General features: G+C 39.1%; 1 protein-coding gene across 8 annotated transcripts; it reads right to left on the reverse strand.

Annotated features, from left to right (window-relative positions):
* Positions 1-42: 42 nt before the first annotated feature.
* On the reverse strand, positions 43-14,608 carry LOC111246309 (glutathione-specific gamma-glutamylcyclotransferase 1-like). 8 transcript variants are annotated; one of them, XM_086977270.1, is made up of 8 exons: positions 13,914-14,608; positions 13,563-13,743; positions 4,522-4,589; positions 3,918-3,953; positions 3,605-3,744; positions 2,908-3,022; positions 2,023-2,184; positions 43-1,415 (listed from the first exon to the last, which is right to left on the reverse strand). In XM_086977270.1, exons 2-8 carry the CDS (start codon positions 13,609-13,611, stop codon positions 1,215-1,217), a joined length of 771 nt encoding a protein of 256 aa, XP_086833396.1. In that variant the 5' UTR covers positions 13,612-13,743; positions 13,914-14,608; the 3' UTR covers positions 43-1,214. The 8 variants fall into 8 exon arrangements, with proteins under 8 accessions (XP_086833396.1, XP_086833394.1, XP_086833397.1 ...); XM_086977268.1 differs by having other exon boundaries at positions 4,522-4,711; positions 13,914-14,599; XM_086977271.1 differs by lacking the exons at positions 13,563-13,743; positions 13,914-14,608 and adding exons at positions 7,315-7,503; positions 12,524-13,556.
* Between the last annotated feature and the right edge of the window lie 1,146 nt (positions 14,609-15,754).

The following is a 15,754-nucleotide window of genomic DNA, read 5'->3' on the forward strand; positions in this document are numbered from 1 at the left end:
TATTACAGATCCATATGTCTTTAATTAAAAAAGAAACAGCACTTTGCATGGCTAATAAACTTCGATTCACAACTTTATTCTATTGGCTTTTTGTTTCGTCCCTAAAATTGCGTAATAGTAAAAGACTATGCGTTAAGAAAATGGGTTAAAATTTCCCTGCCCGGAAAATTTTTGTTATTCATTATAATGACAAATTTAAAAAGGGGTAATGTTTTTATTATTTACGATACTGAATCAAGTAAGAATCGAGGAAAGGTCAATCCGAAAATTACAATTAATGATGTTACTAGGTACTATTTATTATTACTATAAATTTTCACTACATTACTTTATATGCCTTGGTGATTATTTCTATTTTATTAAAATAAGTAGTTTCATTATTATTAGAACTGGAATGGTCTTGTCTAATAAACTTTGGCTGGCAAATGTTCGGATCAAAATATTTGCTACATTGAAGCAGAATATATATGCATGAAGATGCATAGACAGATTGACAATCGATCCCAAACTGTGATACTATAATAGCTGGATAAAAATCTTCACATAATATATATATATATATATAGGTTTTTGATAAAATCAAAGCTTTTTCTATCAAAATTGCACAAGCGTAGCAACTTTCGAACTTCGCATTCGTCGGCAGTCGAACAATACCAATGTACATCGTCTACTGCGTTTTATTCCTAAACGTAAAAAACACATTTTTTGTAAATGGCATTCCAGATATCATACCATGATTTCTACTAGGTTATAAAACTCTTCCTGCATTTCTGAGACGGAGACTATATCATTTCGCGTTCAGCTATGCAGCAGCAAATTACATAGAAAAAAAACATCAGTCGTGACAACTGGAAACAATTACTTTGGGCTGTTCGCCGATTATAAAAGAACGTATTTAAATCTCGTTAATATTCATATTAATATCAATACTAATATATACGTGTACATATCTATCTAGATATAAATACTGCGATCTGAATACATGCAGCATCGGATATTCCTCGCCATTGGCACAAGGACCAAATTGCGAGAAACAACAGGGCCTTATAACAAAGCCGTAAAGCGCTTGAGCGCCATTTGTGGAACATTTACACACAAAATTTAGACATGGGTAACGTAGGAACGAGGAACAGCACAACATTACACCATGGATAGAATAGTCGCCATCCTTCTATCGCCCTAGCAGGAAGCAGCGAAAAATTGGAAAAGTCTTGTTAAATATCGACACAACGTAGTTTTCTCGCGGCCACGTTGGACACGAAATCTTCAGAAGTTTCTCCATGTGAAGAGCCTTTTATTGCTCCATATTTGCTAGAGGACGCCCCGGATGCACTCGCTATCTCTGACAGGCTTTCCCTGGATCCTTGCAGAGAATTGCATATAGCCAGTTTTGAGCACCAGGAATGTTTCCTTTCCTGAAAGGCAGGGCAGGATTTTTAATTAAAGTTCAGGAACAACTATCACCTATTGCAAATGCTAGCTATCGCGCGACTGCCATCAGCCCTCGTGGCAGCTTAATGGGTAACATATTTGCCTGCAAAGGTTAGGCACGCATGGTGACATAGGTTCGAATCCGGGCAGGCAGGCAGGCACAGTTACCACTGAATACCTAGCGGCGCTGGCGGACGTAAACAATACATTTGAAGTACACAAAGAGTGAATGCTGAAAAAAAGCATGGCATTTTTGAGCCAGCACCTGTTTTTACTACATTTCTCAAGTATGTATTTCAGAAATCGTCCGTTTAAGATCGTTTGAAACAAAAGAGTTAGTAGCCTGCAAATATCTCATCCTAACTGTGAGTGAAGACATTCCAAGACTGTTATGGTACTTATCAACAGCTAATTTTGTTCCATTTGACATTATTTCCCCAACTTTCGGATGCAAAGATGGCCACATATTTAATATAACAAACGGCAATCTGTTATACGGGATTCCGTTAAAAGTTATATGAGTTAAATTTATCACTAACCATTATGGTTTTTAGGTGTCTCGACCAAAGATGATATACCGGTAGTACTTACCAGTTGCGCTTGAAAGCTCTGCTCCTCTTCTGCCCGGTTAGCTAATTCTATGAGGATGTGCATTTCTAACATGAAGAGATGCTCATCATCAATACCGAAAACTTCCTCCCGCATAAAGTCGGCTATATTTAATACATACTCCACATTTGGACCGCACTCGCCCTAAGGAAGGACCAGATATTGTAAAACAATGTACAATTAGCTGAAACTCGACATAATTTGCTTTATTTACATAACTTGTTTAGCACTTGTTTGTCATGGACGAGATACGAAGCACTGATATTTTTCAGCCAGAAGCTCAGGCGTCCCAACCATCCCGTTAACCCACGTCAATGTAATATTAGTAGTTTTCTCTGTTGTAATTGAAACTATGCCACAATGATCATTTTTACGCCATAAACGTTACAGTCTTATAAAATCCATGTGATTTTCCATAGAAGGTTATATGGATTTTTTTAATTTACTTCGACAGTTTAATGTCACCAAGACTATCGGCTTAATTCAACTATGTGCAGTATCAAATTATTAAACCAAAAAGGAAATACATGAAAGGCTAGCCTCTCGGCTGATGTCCCTTCTGCTACAGGCTTCAAGCTGATGTTTAATTTTTTGTTTCGAGAACCTGCCAGAATAGCGGAGGGCTCAGTACAAGTTCCTTAGATAGAAAGCAGTAGAAGGAAATATAAATAGACTCATCATCGTCTTTTCAATTACTCTAGGTTTTTCTGGAGAATCAAAATGCGCCTACACCGAGGTTCAAACCTAAAGCGCCTTGGTGTTACCACTAAGCCATCACGAGGACAATCTTGATCCTACCAACGTTCAAATGGAACTATGCTGAAGGCTAAATACACATATCGTTCTGTTGTTTGAAGAAAAGTTTACTTGACTTTGAACAATTTCTCGCGCCATTTCCGGGTAGGACTTTGGGCCGAGGTAAAGAGGATTAGAAGGCAACGCGACGTAGACACGAGCTGTGAACGGGGCCTGATGCAATGCCCTGGAATGCGCAGTTTCAACAGGAACAATGAATAAAAACGTACTGATAAGTAGTAGGATATATTGAAGTGTCAAAAGATGGGAAAGCATTGGTAATTTGAGCATATGTTTCAAAGTTACAGATATTAAATGTTACAAGTTTCATGAATATTAAATAATTTACATAACATGTTATTTGACTTAATAAACGAAGAGAAAATTTGCGTGGAAAAAAATTAAATTTTTAGATTTGCTTAGGCCTAGACCTTTTTTTTTCTCTTTACCAAATGTATAGGGCAAAAAATGCAATCAGTTCTATGTTGATTTCATCTTGACAGTAAATATATAACACTGCTAACAGGTAAATACAAAATATTCGTTAATCTGATTACAGTAAGATATTTGCTGGAAATAGATAGAAGAACTTTTTAGCAGATGTCATCGTAGGAATAGAACAAATATCATCTTAACTTTTGACTCGATCCTTTAATCTCTGTCCAAAAAAAAAAGCTAGTAAAAAATTTATTACACTACATAAACTGCTGAAAAGCTGTTAGCGAATCAAAGCTCAATACATCTGATGTTACACAGTTGTTTATACTACCTGGGATAAAACGCCGTTGTCAAGGTAACGTAACCACCTTCCTTTGACTCCCGGGTATCAAGGTAAGCAAGCGGGCAGTTTCCTGGACGCGACCTGTCACTATTCAACTGCACAAGAAACGCCCGGCCCCAAACTACAGACTGCAATAAATCATTATGCACGCATATACGGTTAGATATCAATAAAATTCACTGTTTCAGGTACATTGAGCAACATGTTTATACATTTCTACTATTAGATATGATTGTATCTAAGTTGCTGCAATGCAGTAGATGTTATAGATACTCTATGAAATTTTAGTATGTATACTTACGTATTCGTTCTTTAACATAGTGGCGACGCGGCCAAGCTGTAATGAGTAAAATTGTGTTATCGCGATATGTAAGATAGGGCCAGCTAAACCGCTGATATGACGTCTTCTCTGTAACAAAATGAAGCTCCATGCCAAATTACTAGTGAATTAGTAGTAAAACAATGTAGTAGTGAATTTTTTATAATAAAGAAATTTTAAAAAATCTAAATTTTGAGTATTCAACATATATTAGGATAACAGCCAATACTCTGAGCACTTAGATAATTATGTAACCATTTGTCATTCGTGAAGTGAAGAACCTTCATGCGCATACTTTTAGGTATTAGATCTAAAATCAACGTGATGAGCATATCGTAAGATGGTATGCTTGTTTTGTACACAGATTTTTCATTGATTTTTACGTGAGAAGCATTCCGTTCAATGAAATCAATACAAGTCGCTATTGATTTCATAATCATCACAAAACTAACCCACCGTAATACAGTGTAGCCGTATTGGCTTACTTCATGAGTTAAACGTCTTGATTTGCATCTACCTAGTCGAACCTATTTTTGCTTAGGGTGAATTGTCGAGAGTGAAAAACATATTATTTATGCCAACTTACCCTTTGTGGCGATCCTCGGTGCTTGTCGTTTCCTTGGTAGAAGACGCGCTCAAATCCCTTAACATATCCTACCATCGAAGTTTCGTAATCAAAGCCCGGACGCCATATTAAGCTTCCATAACCGAAGACCCAAACGCTATTCATTTTCAGCTTATGACTGACCTATTTTAAGCTAGGTGGTTGGAAACAACTGTTGCAAAAGTAACGGGCGAAGTACAAAGTGATGTGTATACAACGAATTAATATACTGAGCTATCGCGAATTTTATTAGAAAATGAAAAAAAAATTGCACCCGACGACGAAGTGCTTGTGGCTATTACTTTGACCGGCTCTATAAACAAAAAGCGCTTGAGATATATGCATCAATGTATGTATGGCCATGAATTTTCGTAATGAGAAACGAGCACTGACTTAGGCGGGATTATTAGATACCACGTTTTGATTCGTTTCTCGTGTTAGTGCCTTCACACGCACCGACGATAGCAACTGCTGAACGTGAATAGTCTGCGTTTCCCGACGTGACAGGTGAACTTCGCTGATGCAATTCGGAGTGCGAGACTCAGACAAATTAACACGATCGTTTTGCTACGATCGTGTTAATTTGTCTAACGATCTGTCTGATTTGAAAAAATGAACACGAGGCGAACTCAGCATGCGTCTACTTGCAAGAGAGAAACGGACTTTGGTTACAAAAAGTTCCCCACCGGTTCAAGTTATTACATCAGAAGAGAAAAACCTGCTATCTAAGAATCAGAGGCTGAATTGAAAAGTTACGAAACGTGGCGTAAAGCATTCGATAAAATTCAGATATAAGTAGACACACGCACCCACGGTGAGCAATTGACCCAGATGACCAATGACCGACACAATAACGGAAACATCAGTACCAAATTATTGCTTAATTTTTTTCTTGCATTCTTTATCATAAATATAGTTTCGATGAAAGAATAACCTGATCAGCAGAGAGACAGTGCACTCAAGTGATTCGTTTAGTGGTGATAGTATAAAGGTGGCCAGCTATTCTTTCTATTTACAAACACTTGTCGAACAAATTGAATCGAAATGCTACATTTGATATCGACTCCCAATGTTGAATTACGCTATATCTTTTAGTGAAGAGGGCCAAATCGCCTCGCCTCCCAATAGATTAGAAGCACATTCTACAATCAACGAATGAGCAAATTCTCATGGGTAGTGTTTCATCTGGTCACACGTAACGCTATCTAGGACTGCGGGCTTCAGGAATCATAATTAGAAATTCTTATAGCCACTTCTAGGAATCATCAATGTGTAAAATATATATATATATATATATATATATATATATATATATACAGGTAAAGAAATGTCAATGTGTAAACATGAGCCAAAAACAGGACATGAGATTAGCTTCTATAAAGACTTCAAGGTATAGTGTTAAGATCTGAGCCTGCGCTACAAATGTTATTGATCATACTGAACCTCCTTGCTTTTCAGATATCTTAACTGTAATTAGAAACACGTTTGTTTTACAACCGTGAGGTAAAAGGAATTATTTAGCATAATTTTGAGGGTAAATTTCGTTGTAGCGTTGTTTTTTATCAAGCTAGGTCATTAAGACACGTTATTTTGTCTCAGTCAGCACAAGAAACAACTTCCGTGGACGAAGCGCGAATAAGCAGTAGCTTGCTTAGAACTTAACTACTAATTAATTAAAGAAACTATTAATTTCCAGGCTGCGTAACGCTGAATCTACCCAAGAGCGCAATACACTATTGTGAATTAGTGACTTTGTATTACAATAGGCATTACGAATTGTGGTACAAAAATGGCGACGCTAATTTTTGTACCACAATTTACTTAGTGATTATGATGTACCGAACATTGACTAACTATATCCACCCGCCGTATTTATATCTTGTTCTTATCATGTGTAAATCCGCTATGGGTTGTCTTCGAGATACGGTGATTTGTTTGGACATAGGACCACAATAAAGTGTTTTATTAAACATCCGGCAGCCCTAACGTACACTGATAATCAATCAAATATCAAGCCGTTGCAGTTATTCTAATAGCATTAGCAAGCCATTGAGCTCGTGAACCCAATTAAGCCATCCATTTGTGGTAGAGTTGTATCACGTCTCTCTCACTTTGTTTTACAGTAAACGAGCGCCTTTGTTCTCGTTTAATGCAATTAGTTGAGTCACGTGAATGTCCACTTGCTACAATCAGAATGGTCAATAAACTGGATAAATTATCTCATTAGATTACATTATGGAATGCCTCGCTTTGCTATAAACCTGCGGAGCATAGACGGTGGTAAAACACGCATAGTGTTTTTTGGAGTAAACTAATAAGGGGTTATTGAGCGCATTTGCTACTGTACATTGATTTCCATCGACTTCTTCTTTCACGGTTCTTTGGTGAGACACTTCAAGAAGATTAGAAGAAACAGTCCCTTGCTACACCGGATGTTGGTTGGTTCGCGATAGATTGTGCCATGCAACCCTGTTTGGCTTTGTTACGAAATACTACGCTGTCTACTAATGTTACTCACGCAATAGACTACTATAAATCGCTTGCGAATATAAACACCTATCTATGGTGTTCCTACTATCGCGAAAATTGCGAAAAAAAAAAGCTTATTTAAACCGATTTCTAACAAGCGATTATAGGCACAAAAGTTAAAAGCATTCGGATGTTGCATATAAAGGGGTGATCTATCACTTGGCTTGCTTTCTGGACATAGTTTTTGCCACTGGTGTATTTGTTTCACTTCGGTACTGTTGAATAGCCCGTTACATCAAGACTTACGTTTCACAGGCGATACGTTATCAGCTAGAAGAACGCCAACCATTGAAAATCCTTATGAATGCATACATGAGCCAATTTCCCACGGCATCGTACAAAGGGATTCGTTCATGTATGACGAGGTAACAGGCGTTATTTTACGGCTCGTTTCCGTATAACAGACTACTGATTACAAAAATGGCGCGCATTTACCTGAAGATGATTCGAAAACCACATTTCTGCTTTGTCTCCTATAGCTTATTTCTCATACGCATATCGTCCCTTAAATGGCGTGGCAGTAATATGGTCATATGCAAGCTTGGCAGATTAAATTCGAATTCGCAAGTCACAGAAATATCTCCGAGAATGAACCGTTCATATTCCTGGTAAATAAACCAATCGATGCCCAGAGGCAGATGCCAAAATCGACCTTCAGTGCAGCCATGATCTAACTAATTGATTGAGTTAGCTAATTCATCTAGAAAATAAATACACTCCATATATATATAGTTTTGTGGAGAAAAAACTATCTATGTAATACCACTTACCTAGGCCAAGCGAGGATGTCAACCTTTTGCGTAACTATTATTCATACCTAGGTTTTGCACGTAGGCGCACTCATACAGAGACTATGGTTCTAAAAGTGTTATTCGGGGCCGCGTCAGAATCATTTAGACAACCCAGTTGATGGATTTCTATCAATAAAGATAAAGGAGAGAAAAATAAAAATAAAAAAAATACTCGTTAATTGAATACCCAGTCAATGCTTAACGACAAGCAAGAAGTTGCGATAGATTCCGATATTCGGGACGTAGCTGGGTCGACTTTTGAACTGCTGTGAAATGAAACAGGATTTGGCTATATCCTCTTTTCAAATGCAGTGATTTCTAGTCTGGTAGATCTATGACATTAGTGTTGCGCTAGTATTATTAATCATAAAGTACTGCATTATATTTTCAGAATACACTGTGCTCGACCGCACATGGCTGAATTGTCGCATTAACTTTCGTACAGATCCTAATGAAGAAAATAACTTTACCTTCCCAATCTTTGTCCGTTTGATTCGCTTGTAAAAACCATGGCACATCTCAATCTAGAAGCTGTTGATCAATTTCGGAGCTCAATATCCGCACGATGCATAATAGATTCGTCAATTCACATTTCAAATAAAGGCAGACAATGAAACACTAGAGGTGACGCATGAGGTCTCTCCTATTTGAAATTTTGCAGACGGAGAAGCGCGTCTAGCAAATGCAATTGCTCGAAATCCATACGAGGCGAAAAGCCTTCATCAAGCTCAGTATGCCCTGTCTCTCACTCAGCGAATAAACGGACCGTTTCGTTATGCTTTTCGTTAAGTTTTGCAATAATCTGCATGACCCGTCTACAAGACACATGACCTACTTCACAGCATGCGTAGAAGCGAGCCCTCGAGCGGAGGTGCTTAGAATACCAAACACCACAACCACTTACATTCTCGTCTTGGTATCGACCCTATCGCACAACCGAAAGCTCCCAAATACAACTCTATCCTCAAAAGCATTGTTTGATTTCGATAGCAACTTATCTATTGGTCTGGTTAATCTGTTGCGGCTCGCAACAATTCTGAAGCATTATGGAACATTCCTTCTGAAAACAAACGCATCGTGAATTGGAAAATGGCTTCTGGCGCATAAGGCGCAACGACTACAGTGCGTACCTTCCATAATATCAATTACAAACAGAACAAGGACATAATTTCGCCTTTCCCTGATAGCGACTTTTGCAAGGCTAAACGCCGGGCCTGCTCCATGCATCACTCAAATGGGGAACAGCGGGACGCTTAGGAAGGGCTCTACGCCCGCGACTTCTATCAGATATGAGTCCGCGTACAAGGTGTTCAATTCCGAAGTCTTCGCAGTTATTGTATAGGCTTCCCCCGTCAATAGCAAGCTAAGCATTTAGAATGGTGCACCCAATAAGTTTTTTTTTTGCAATTTGCAGACCTTTGCGGACTCAGTTTGCGCTGCTGATCAGCCACACCCCCTTGCCATAGATATATTCATACATATTTTCCAAAGAGATTGTTTCTAGAGTCTCAGCGATCTGCATCTCTTAAACAGTAATCGTACTAAATTGTTTCTTCCTTAGGTCCAACTTGCCTAAAGCGTATTTTAAAACGCCATCAGTTTAAAAGTTACAATGGTTTCGAGGCAACCCATAGCCTGCTTGCACCGTGATCTCATTCGAATTTTTTCAAGCCGCCTCTAGTTGGGCATACTTTAAATTTACTAACTGATTCGAGTCTGAAGTAGCTTTCCTGTCGCTGGATGCTTAAGTAAATTCATTACGTCCCGGCTCCACAACAGCCCGTGTCTCCTAAGGCGTGTGAAAATAGAACAGAATAGTTCTAATAGAACTGCGTGAAATCTCTCGCTCTCTTTTCATTATGTTTTTGATAAAGGACCGTTTTGAACAAATTTTGGATCAACATCAGAGCCATATAACAAGTAACCGTGAAGTTCTAAAAAATTGCTGCCCATTATTACATTACTAGTCGGAAACAATCTCGTTTTCTGTTCTTAGTGGAACTAGTATCTATCTTAATGAAGCTGGTTAACTTGTTTTTATCCCTTTGGTTTTCATACAAAATAAAATCGAGTTTGAACCGTACCAGAGACAAAGTATACCGTCTTTATTTTTGGTGAAAATGGATCGCAGTACAAACTTTTATACTGTATGTTGTAAGCTGGGTTAGGTTGAATATGGCTAATGGTCACGAATGTGAACATTTTGCAAGTACAGGCAGCAGGTCAGTACCAGGACATTACGTATCTACCTAAAGGTAGTACTTCCTGCGTTTAAGCGATGCAAATTGTCGTCTTCTACTAATGTCGAAAAACAGCTAAATTAGCGGAAGCCTAACAGCTAAATCTTCTTCGTTCTCATTACTCTTATTATGATTATTACTACTATCATAATTCTAGCCGCTGTTTCGAGTTTTACGTTTGAAATCGCCGTTAGGTATCATCTCAGGCAGCTGGCTCTCAGTACGAAACGAAGCGTGTATCTGAACCCGGCTTCGAACCTAGACCACAACGTGTCCCTAATACTACGAAACAAATACGTTACCCACTAAGATATCAGGAGGACGTAAAATTTCAGCCTACAACACAGCAATGCGAGTAGAAGATTTGCGAGGCCTTTGTCATCTAAAGGACTAAAAATTAAGGACTAACGCATTATGTAGCTTAGTCTTCACTGTTAAATATTTCCCTGGTATTGTGGGACGTTCATCTACTAAACCCTAAGTACCATGTGCTTAGGTCTGGGTTCATGTAGACATCATGTATGGATTGGGCACCATGACATGTATAGAGATGCTGCAAATTACAAAATCGAAGGTATCGCCGATATCAGTCACATATCGTCAGTAACTGCACATTTTTGATTTTCAGTAATCCTAATTTAATCTCGGATGTATGAAGAATATAATCCAACAACAACTTTCTTCATACCTCTCCAAATTTAATAACGCTCTGCAGAGCTGCACTGTACGCTACCTAAAACTATGTTTGCTTAAATATGAAACAAGCTTAATAGCTGAATCATTAAATCAAATAAGTATCATTCCATGGATTGTTTAAAGTCCAATCCATTTCTAATAGGATGATGGATAATAAAAAGATTGCAAAAGTACTTTTCTTCCATGAGGAAAACGGATCCGCACGTAAGTGCTACGTTAATGAGTGGTAAGTAAAAAATTTTAATGGGTCACACTTTTAATTCAAGGCTCGTATGTATATATAGTATATATAGTCGTTTCCTTTATTTAGTGTGATGGACCTTTCAGCTGCTAGTTCCTGTGTACGCATCGATTATTTCATCTGCGTGCAATTATACCGGTGTTCACTGTCAGGACTATGCCGTTTACCGTTACCTTAAGGTACGTATCATATGGTTCTCAAAAATGAATCAGCAGCAACATTAGTACACTTTTATGACAATTGGTTGAATATTATATAGATAGATACAGGATACAAAAAAGCATTAATCTTTTAACTAGCCATTTTCCACGACGGTGTTTGCTCTTTGCCTATCCAACGAGATCTTGACACATGTTCATAGTTTACTATGCATGACGTGAGGCGTGCATATATTTTGCGTAGCCATACGGTTCGACAATTGTGCACAGAAATTAAGTTGCAACAATAAGCTAAACAGAGCTTGTTCTGGATAATAATTTTTCACAAGTTCAAGTTGATATAGAAAAGCGTTTCTTGTTTAGGCCGGTGGGACGGCTTCGACACTGTGCGTAAAGGATTCTGTGACTGAAAGCAACGGGAAGATCTCTGATAGGCACACACTGACAGACGGAAAGGGGACACGTAAAGAAGGAAGCAACAATACAGGCCGAGGCTATTCAAAGCCAGCCAACTTTTCCACTACTACTGTAGCAGTTTCTACGGTGGCAAGCAATAGCCATATGGCCTGCATGAGAAAATGTGCAGGGACAAAGTAAATATTGCTTTCGCTGTCCACCAACAAGTTACAATCAGATAATACGAACACTAACTTTTCTACCTGTTATTTAAATAACGATTTCTCAGGTCAATGGAGCACTGCATCGATCCATTAATTGTGCTTCTCTATCCTTTCTATGATTTCAAATATTATAAAAGTAAAAGTAAACGACAGCTTTCCACTTGTTACGAACCTGGCTATGATGAGTAGAGCGTAAACAATTTCCATCACACTTTTGAGCACATGAGAATATATACCATATATGTATTCCCAATTGACCTATTAGGTTATTCTGGTTAAAACAGAAACTTTATCGTGCAAAAATAACTTTAATAGAAACATTTCCGTACCACATATTGCTTGGTCATATATGGAATAAACATTTAAATGTCAGCTGTTGCGTAGCTGCACGAGGAGCATATGAACAGAACAGGGCTCTGTTGAAAAGAGCGGTGAAAAGGCGAAAATAAGAGTTACCGTATGAGCAGAAAGACCATCAAGCGCCCGTCTGAATACCCGCCGAAAAGGATTCTTTACTTACAGGTGAACAACTTACTATGACTCGCTTCTGATCAGCTTTGAAGAAATAGAAGCACTTAAATATACAGGAACAAACTTGAAAAATTGTCAGCTATTAATAGTGGAACAAGTTGGAATTACTTGTGAGTGGTAAAGCATCCACTGAAGCTGGCACATAAAACAAAAACAATCGTTTCGAAAGCAAACTCACCGCAAGCAAACTTTAACTTCCTCACAGAGACTCGATCCTTTGAAAACGGCAGATCGGTCCGGAGAACTCCAGACAGGTATAACTTTTTTTGTTCAAAGCTAGCTCAAACCTAAGCGCCTATTTTTTTTTCCATTTTTTGTCTTGCCTATTTCTATTCCACCGGCTTGAAAGTAGTCCTGGCAGCACCGGCACTGGCACGTGGAACGCGGCGGCCGCGAGAGCGGAAATTAGCAGACAGTGTAAAGTTCGAAGTTTTCGGTCGAGCAACTGTCAGACAAAACACTGAACCGATCCGTTTATTCTGAAAGTAGGTTTTGTACTGCTAAGGCTGTTCCCTACACAAGTAGCTGACGACGAGACAATTAAGTCTGATTCGAAGCCGGCAGATTCTTTACATAGGACTGTATGTGAAACATACGCTTCGACCGACGGCAGAATCTTTGCTCCTCCCTCTATTTGTTCCACATTGCTAAGGGTGGCACCCTACGGCCGCGGCTGCTATGGCGGTCTGTCTGCGGTCCAGCGATCTGTTTAACACTGGCGGCATTGCCGATGACCGCAACGGCAGCTGGCCCGTTCAGTTCCGCTCGACAGCAGGACGTTCGAGAGGAGGCCTCCATTGCGCGCCGAGGGTGGCGCTGTAATCGAACCTGAGTCAATAAAGTGTCTGTTCGGGATCGCTACTGTTAGTATTGCTGCTTGCATCAGCTGTCGCACCTTATCGCCATCTGTAGGCGGCGGGAATAAGGACCATGCAAGAATGTCGATCGACTAATTATTATGGCTGCCGCACGTCTCTTCTGATGGACACACCGAATTACTAGGTTGTATTCGGGCATTTGGACGAACAAGTTGCGTAGGTACGATCGGTCCGGTTGCTTTGGCGGTCGACAGGGGTAAAGAAGAAAGGCTTATATACTCGTTTACTTGGCGTGCGAATAAAAATAAGATTTCTAATAGTGAAAAAATAACTGTCAATAATACTGTATCGTATGTAGAATGGTAGCACGGAATACGATGGAGGAATATCCGAAATAACCTTGTACGACTGCTCGCATCGTTGTACCCGGCAATGCACAGTCCCCCATTATACGAGTTGTCAAGCCTTCAGAACAATAAAAAACGAGAGATCAAGCAGTCTGATTTGCTTGAATGGCACTCGTTTGGGAGCTCCACTGCATGATTTCTATTACTGAGTATTGGCCTCGGGCGCTACTTGACTGAAATCAGATATAAAGGAAATATTACAGAAATCAATCAGTTATTTAGAAATAGGCAAAACAAAGACTAGAAGAAGTTTAGAAAAAAAAACAGGCAAAATACCATCAGATCCTGCTGAGCGACAATTTATGATCATTGGTCGTTAGGTGAAAAGGAAACGCGTACTTACTTGAGCTATCACAGATGGCTTCTTCGCGCCGAGAATCACGTCTAAGAGATGAAAGGTGGCGCTCGACGACACCGCCGTCGTAATACGAACACGAAAACTTTCGCCTAATACTGCAGGTCCACCAACTGAGTTTAACAATGTTTCTAGCGAAAACCAGAATGGTACCACTAAATATGACGAATAAGTAGCGAATGCGTTCTCTAGCGTATCATCTTAATTGAAATCGCAATCTTACTACTTGCAGATTTTTTGCCTGCCAAGCCTGTGTAAGCACTAAGTTCATGTCAATTTGTTATACACGGCTGAAGCAATCCAAAGGTGGTTCAAAGGACTGTAGTGGATCTTCTAAGCGACTGTTCTTCAAAAAGAACAAAACATGCAGGTATAACTCTCTCTCAGCACAGTTGAATGGTTACATTGCTTGCAGTGCACCGTCGTCAGATCGAAGCGAAATATTCTGATTATGGCCGGCCAGATCAGAGGAAAACCAGGCGGGCAACAGCGGCCGGCATTTTGATCGTCTTTTCTTACACCCACGAAGCGTAGTGTTTTTAAGTGTCACGTAATGCTGACTATGAAGCACGACATTCTCCTCTCCCTTATGACAGTTTCATGACTGCTAATACTACAACATACACAATGTCCAACGTAAGCCCACGGCACAATACAACTCTTCAGCACTTCTGGACAGCAGGAATAATATGATGGTGCTGCGCAGATTAGGCCGACAGATAACGGAGTGGTAACTGTCGTACGGTTAATGCGCTGCGGTAACTGCAGTCCATTTCAACGGGCTAAAACATGGTAATTCGCCCACACTTTGCTTATTATATACACAAATGCACTTGTATAATCCGACGCATGGATCACGATATATAATAACAATAGTTATTGTTCTGTTTTCCAAAGTTGATTCTCGGTTTACTGAGGGAGGGTAATGTTTCGTGTCAAAATAATCCAGCTAGAGAAATATTCTAGCATCTAATAACATACAAAATAACACCACTCATTCGTTATTTGATGTGTGGGCAAAATTCGGTTATCAGTTTAACGACCCTTTCGGTAATTGAACCTTCTATACTGCTTCTTGTATTGAAGGCCAAACCTTTTTCCCCCAAGTACTGATGAAAACAACATAGATGGTTTTATTAATTAGAATAAAGATTTGGTATAATCCGAATTAAAGCTAGTTAGTCGATACCGATCCACCCTAATTCTTGACCAGCGAGCAAGCAAAAAGCTGAAATACGGCTGATAGTCAGAAAAGGCTTAGCATATGCCCCAGTTTAGCAAAGCTACAGATGTATTTTTCAATTCTATTTTGCATTGATTTAACGTAGATATATTATTTGTGCAAGTCAAAGCTTCGAATTGATTAACAAAAATACAGATAATATGGGGTACACGGAGGAATAAGCGTTTAAGATATTTTTTAAGTTCAAGTTGTAAAATGCCTTTAAAAACCTTTTGAGAAAATGATTTCACTGCGTCCATTTACTCCGCCAAATCATAGGACCATTATCAAATTTACCTTGGAGATAATGCAATGTTAACGTGGTCGCTTGCAGTGCTAACGAATTTAGCCCTATACAGCTAGTAGATACTTCCCTTGTGTAGTCTGAACTGAATATGTCAAAACGACATTTCAAAAGATTCTCGTTTAACTGGAAATCCGATCTATTAACTCCCCTGCCACGCAAAGAAAATGGTCGACCTATAAATGGCTAAGTGATGTGATAAGCTCTTCAAAAAGTAGCTATCTTACTAAAACACGATACTGCATATCCTTAAGTTCACCTGGGAGTTGCCAGCTCTAAAAACTTACAGTTCGGCACAATAGG

This window comes from Varroa destructor, unplaced genomic scaffold, assembly GCF_002443255.2.
Source record: "Varroa destructor unplaced genomic scaffold, Vdes_3.0 BEIS01000001.1, whole genome shotgun sequence".
In the NCBI taxonomy this organism is placed as follows: domain Eukaryota; kingdom Metazoa; phylum Arthropoda; class Arachnida; order Mesostigmata; family Varroidae; genus Varroa; species Varroa destructor.